Source organism: Desmodus rotundus, chromosome 3 (genome assembly GCF_022682495.2).
Source record: "Desmodus rotundus isolate HL8 chromosome 3, HLdesRot8A.1, whole genome shotgun sequence".
Lineage (NCBI taxonomy): Eukaryota > Metazoa > Chordata > Mammalia > Chiroptera > Phyllostomidae > Desmodus > Desmodus rotundus.
The window spans coordinates 63,507,441-63,514,257 of NC_071389.1; the positions used below are offsets into that span (position 1 = coordinate 63,507,441).

At 38.2% G+C, this 6,817-nt stretch overlaps 1 protein-coding gene across 3 annotated transcripts in view; it reads left to right on the forward strand.

Annotated features, from left to right (window-relative positions):
• The window catches only part of LMO4 (LIM domain only 4), a 17,076-nt gene extending 11,898 nt beyond the window's left edge, over window positions 1-5,178 (forward strand). For all 3 annotated transcript variants that reach the window (XM_024565523.3, XM_024565524.2, XM_045199521.2), the window contains exon 5: window positions 4,389-5,178. In XM_024565523.3, coding sequence (XP_024421291.1) covers window positions 4,389-4,397 — 9 coding nt within the window. In that variant the 3' untranslated portion in view covers window positions 4,398-5,178. The remainder of the gene's footprint in view (window positions 1-4,388) is intronic.
• The last annotated feature ends 1,639 nt before the right edge of the window (window positions 5,179-6,817 follow it).

Consider the following 6,817-nt stretch of genomic DNA (forward strand, 5'->3'; position numbering starts at 1 on the left):
GTGAATCTCTTCTAAAAGTAAAAGAAATCCTGTATCTTCACTGATCTTGAACGTAGGATTATATCACATGCAAAGTTGAACAAAGTATAAAACTTATGCATAACCAGCTTTTTAATCCCATTTGATAATTTTGATATTCAGAAACACAATGGATGTGAGTAGGGTATTGTGGGAGGAAAATTAGAACATTAGTGGTGGGAAAGGTGGGAATCATCTTTGTCATGAGTGATTTCTGAACTAGTGACAGAGATCTGGACACCAGTGTTTTAGAAAAGCACTTTTACAAACATTCTGTGATTCCAGAGGAGAATGGTTTTGTCGATTGGCAGTCCTGTAAAATTTGAATGCGTTATTACTTTAAAAACAAAGTTGTAGCTCTTTCCAGTCATTGGGGGATACTGATAGCTCCATTAACGATTCTCGATCCAAAACTGGAAAGTTCTTGGGCCAGAGTTAGAAATGAGGAAATTAATACAAGTGTTCAAGTCCTGTAGTGTTAGAAGGCACTTCAGAGGGAAAATGGGTGATCAACAGTTGTCCAGCACCCCCAGTGCCGGACAGTTTTAGATCTATTTTAATCTCCTTAATAAGTCCTATAGCTATGCAAGTGAGTGCATTTTGATAACTGCTGTGCCTAATTTGTAACAATTACTGTCAACCTTCAGTTAAGAGACTGTTCATTCCACACTGGCCCAGAAAAGAGTGAAATGTATGACTCGTGTGCATAATTTCATTCACATCATATTTCATACTGATTATGTATTGATGACATTGATTCATTTACTCTTTACAGCGCCACTTGCATGGATATTAAATCTTATTGACCACAGATGAATTTTAATTTCAGATTGGTGATAGATTTTTCCATCAGCTCTGATAGTATGTTTGACTTTTTCATCATTAACCCAGGCAATCATACAGCACTGAGTTATTGCATTGAAACAAAAGTGCACACTTCACTTGGTAATTCTTTATGGATTTACAATAGGAACTTCATTAATGTCTGTTGCAAGGATCACAAAAAAAACAACATTTATCTGCAAATAGGAATTTAGCAAGCTTGAAAAATTTCAGGAAAAAATATTAGGCTTCTTTGTCTTCTGTAATGCATTGTTTTTAACGCTGTTTGTGGGGAAGATGACTAATATTTGTAAACTTTTAATCGTTTAAAATTACACTGCCGTATTCTAATCCTCATTTATCGTTTTCCCTTACTCAAATTTATGGGATAATTTTAAATGTATTTTTCATTTCTTTACTACCTAAATGTTAATTACATTGCAATATGCGCACTTTATTTAATTTACTAACAGGGGAAGCTACATAGAATACCATTTTAAGAATAGAAGTCAAATATTTTATTGCAAATTAACCAGTCACCATTGATGAGACATTTCAAGCCGCTTTAAAAAATGCCCATCTGTATAAATACATACATATTTTTTATGGTTTGAATTGTAATGAAATGAATGTACAACGTAGGGTTGAGAACAATGAATAGGTAACACAAATATATTGAGATACGCATTTCAATTTGGAGGCAAACCCATGATGTGTAGTTATACTTGGTAGTGCAAAGAAAAATGACCTAAGAAAAAAACGGTTGATTTCTTCCCCACTCCTTCCGGTGTATGAGCTTAGTTTTCCCCCAAATTCCCTTTTTAAGTTCGTTGCTGGTTTTATACCATTTCTTTCCCTGACTTAGCAAAGTGTAAAAAGTGATTGTTCCAGCTCACCAACATGCATGGTGAGAATGGAGGGATGTGGAGACCAGATGGCAAATGTAGCCAAACCAAAGCACTGGGGATACAGGCAGTAGCTGTGCTGGCCAGAGACGGAGTGGAAAGGACACAGGAGGCATGAGAGCAGGGTCGCAGTACCGTCTTGCTGATACACAATGATGTATATTTTGAGGTGTTAGGGAGGAAGCAGAGGAATACTGGGAAAAAATCTGGTTTTATGTGTTTACAAGATGGTGTGGGTTGTGCCTTTCATGTAAGTCTTCTGTTTTCCACCCCTTGCCCTGGGTGGTGAAAGGAAGGGTGTTCATTTTGGAATACAGGATATCCTAGGCAATGAGTGAGAACCTACTAGTGTATATTTTCTTAATGTTGGAAGCCAAAAGAGACAGGTGGCCTTCAAAAACTAATAGGTTTTAAAAGGCATAAGGAAATACAACTTAAGGATATGTTCTTGTCAGATGTTGATGAGAAGCTGTGTTTGGGGGGTTATGTTAATTAAGAGCATTTCCCTGTTGGTGCAAATGTCTCATGTTTTTGCCCTTGGTGCTCAGCTCACCCTGAGCACAGTCAGTTCACAAGGTAGTTTTTGTAAATAAAGGTTTGGGGCAAGCTGAATGTGGTCCAGAGAGTTATTAATGAGAGGGCAAGGGGGGAAGAGGTAATGAAAACATACTTCCTGGTGGAACATAAACTGCTTTTTGGAACTGGAGAACGCTTTAAAATTATTTTCCCAAAAGCCTCTGGCGATTCTTTTCTGAAGATGAGATGAGGAGAAATGACAAATAGCTCCATTTTATTATTTTCTTCTCTCTTGTTCACCATATTTTTGGTAGGGAAAATTGGACATTAATTTGGCTGCTTTCCTTCTGTTCGCAGAACCAATTACGTTTTTAGTGCATGATGCAGAATAAATATACCCAAGCATCCTCTGGCTTAAAAGTAATGAGTTGATTATTTGTACATCCTTCTTTAAAGGCAGCTAATTGTATGGAAAGTATAGGCGCCCCCCCCATCTGGTCCCTTTAAACTTTTATTCTGAAATTTGTTCTCGTTGTCTGGGATGTGCCGTTTAGTTTCTTGTTCACTGGTTTTTGTGTATTCTGAGAAAAAATAATTTTAAGCTTTTAAAATCATACGTAGTCTCTTGACTGAGATCTCAGACCATTGGTGTTGGAGGACCTACGAAGTGAAGTAGCCACTGTCATTTAAAGGAGGTTTGGCTGTCCTTAGGAGAATACTGCCTGCTTGAGAATGATGTAGATACACACAGGAATAGTGGCTTTTTTTCTTTTTGGGGGGTAAGTTTTTGCCTGCTCTGGAATTTTTGCTTCCACGTGAGTGATGGCTCCACCTAGAATTTTATCTGCTTTTTAGTGAAATAAGAGATCATCGCACCGCTTTAGCTGGAGGAGAATTTAGCGAGTGTCCTAGTTTACGTAGCACTCTGCAGTTCCCCTGTCGTTACATAATTGGTGGTGTGTGTGTGTGTGTGTGTGTCCATCGTAGAGGACGCTTGATGCTCATTTATTAAATATGCTCGCTGGCTGCTGCCGCATCTTTGTTCTGGACAGACAAATTACCTTTCTCACACTGAGCTGCTACTCTGGGGAATTAAGCCTCCACCACTTTAATTAGCTTGGAAGTGGGGGGTTGCAGCTCCTAATAGACTTGAGGCTTTTAGTAAGTTAGGGAAAGGGTGAAACGAGAACTTCCTGGGAAGCTCAGAATGTCATTTAAAAGCCATAAAAATCTAATATATATTATTTCATTTTGGTAATTGCAAACAGATTGTATTTGACGACTGTGTGGATTATCATTTTTAACTTAGACATTAAAATTAGACTTCCATTGAACTACATTCTTTAATTGGTCATAAGTCATTCAGACATTACATGTTTGATTTATGTATTCAGAATATGTAATATCAGGTGACAGCAGACAGGGAATACCTAGTGGAAAGTAGTAGCCGAGGGCACGTGTGTGCATGCGGACACAAACACATGCACACATGTGTGCAGGCAGGTAACACTGCTCTGTCAAGAAGGACATGGGTGAACGGGTGATGTGTGGGAATATCAGAATAACCATGATAACTGCCAATAATTGCTTAGCTTTTATTAAGTGCCAGGCACTGTTGAAAATGCTCCATATATATTCTGTGATCTTTATGCCAGCCATGTTATCCCCACTTTAAAGATGAGGAAACTGAGACACAGACAGGTTAAATAACTTGTCAAAGGTTTCACAGTTGATGAGCTTATAAACCCAAAACTTGTGGGGAGGGACGAGGCTCCGAATGTGCTTTTGACATACGACTACTAGGCAAGATGTTTTAATTCATTCCTTACAAAAAGAAACTTGCTTTTAACAGAGTTAAGCAATTCATTGCAGAACTTTACACCAGAAACTTTCTGAAAGTCCATTTATTGTCTCATTTTCTCTGCTAGTAAAACTGCAGAAAATGTTATGCTTTAGTTCCTCACTGGCGGAGTAAGGAGCGTAGAAAGCCTCCATCAAGTCACAGTTGGAAAGTAATCTAATAAAAGAAGATTAGTGAATGTAGAGGAGACAAAAGCAGTCATGTTTGAGTTTAATATCTCTCAAATTTAGCATTTTAGCTAAGATGCTCGTTTTTATTTCTTGCAGGTCTGCTAAAAGGTCAAAGTAATGCAGAATGCGTGCCTTCATCTCAGATTTTGTTCATCACAGGTGGATCCCACGTGTCTTCGGTAGCCAAGTCACCTTTGTAGCTAGCACCAGTGCCAGCTCCATGCCATTGCACCTTCTTTAGTCTTGATTGCCCTTCCTGCATTTATTGGTGTATTAAAATGACTGAATATGAACATTAAGGACTCCATGAACCTGGGCTAATGGGAGACTGTAGAGAAAATGAAAAAAGATCCACCGGAGGACATCTTGGGGGTGGGGGGAGGGAGCTTGGGAGGAGGGAAATGACTAATGAAGCTAATTAAAAGAAGCATTCAAATCTGCTTTCTACCCTCATTAACAATTAGCAGGGCACTGGCCAGAGTTTGTACCCTGTGTTTTACCTTAACAACATTCTATTTGCTCTTTGTATATTTAAGTGTTGTAAGGAAATGTGTTTCAATCAAAACTGAACATGAGATAAAGGAAAGAGATGTGGCTTTTGTGATATTCTATCACAAACACTTTTATTGTATCTCTGTAAAATACAATGTATGTATGCATGTAAGTGTTTTCGTCCTAATGTTGCTACTCCCAAGGCAAAGAAAAAGAACAAAAAATGGAAAAAAAATTGGAAAAAAAATCAGGCTCATAGCAGCTACTGTGTAGAAATTTCCCCCCTACTTCTAATTTGCTGAATGAAGAAAAAAAATCTTTTATTTGTGATATTTTCAGAGACATTTGCTCTAGTATGGTGTATTTAAATAATAAAAACTTAAAAGAAAAAATATTCGATGGAGTTTGGGTTTAAACACTGCTTTTTCTCTTCTGTATTTTGGGAAAATTTAGGTTTTCTATTTGATACCAAGTTCACTCTAACTTTTAGGGGTTGCGGGAGGTGGTGTGTGTATTTATTTAGCTCTGGGCCAATAAGGTATTCTTCAAATTACTTAACCATGCTTTTTTTTTTTTTTTTTTGGCAGGGGTACAAAGAATGTTTCTAACGGAGTCCTTTTTATAAGTTCAGAATATTCTGTTAGCAGCACTTCATTACACTTCTCTATCACAGTGAATCTTTTGTGTGTATATAAATATTTGTTTGATTCTTTAGCCATTTCATTTTTTATTTTTAGTAGGAAAGCTTTGGTTATTGATGAAAAGCGTGTTAAAGAATGCGGCATAACCATCTTGTTCTCTTACCAAGTGTATCACTTTTGAAGGACACAGCATTTCCAAGTCATACCTGTTCATATTTTAAAATTCCATTAGTTGTGAGGGCCCCAGTGCTCTCTACCGTCGTGTTCTGTGGATGAAGCAGCCATTTCCTGGTGAGCTTTTAGACTCCTGTGGTCTGCTGTATGATTTGTTTATTTTGTTTTGCTCTTACACTCCTCCACAGGCTCTGCCTTTCCCTGTGTTTGGAGAAGGGTTTGGAATTCATTTAATAGTGGTGTTGCGATGTGTAGTTGCTAGTTCTCGGCAGTACAGTATCCCCAGCAGCTTCTGCATTGCTTGCAGAGGTGGCCCGAGGAAAGCACGTGTAGGCCAAAGACTCAGTGGGTCCCCAGCCAGTGCTGGAAGGAGGAAAACCAGAGAGGCTGCGCTGCCAGGCTCATAACACGTGAGCAAATCTCAACCACAACTTCTATCACAGGTTAATAAGATCAGCTGTGTTTTAATGCTACTTTTAATATTCTTTCTAAAGATATGGCATGTGTTGTACTTTCTCTTGTTCTAGAAGAGCTCCTGAGGCCTGCGCTCACTCGTGGTCTGGCTCGCTCGCTCTCTCTCTCTCTCTCTCTCTCTCTCTCTCTCTCTCTCTCTCTCTCTCTCTCTCTCACAGGAATAGGTTGCACAGAGAGGTCAAACGTGGCACATCTCAACTAGCATTCAGCTTCTCTTTCAGATCTCTGCTTACTGTCTGCTTTCAGATTCTAAGCCAGGAGGAAAAATTACTTGCTCAAACAGTAAGCCTCCTGTAGGAGAATTTAAGGCAGAGAGATAAATGAATAATTTTATTAGAGCTTTACAGAAAAATGCAAGGAAAAAAATAAAATCACATAAATAACAGTGTCTGTTTGAGTTAGATCCTTAGGGAATTTCTGGGAACTAGTACTGGCTCTTAATTTTTTTCATTTAAGATATTTTAAGGCTACTCAGACTCTTCAGGATACAAAAGGGGAAATGTTAATAAGAATGCAAATGTCTGCTATATTCTTTTTGGCATAAGTACTCAGGTCCCATATAGTGCAGCTAATAATTTTTAGTAAGTAATATAGTGTGGCATTTAGTGATGTGGAGGGCTAAGGTCATTAAAGGCTTTAAATGAACTATTATATGGCTGGTTCCTGAAGCCATATAAATAAGAGCTGCGTATTTAATAATGAGCTTCTAAAAGCATTTCTTAAGTTGCAGACCTATAAGATTAC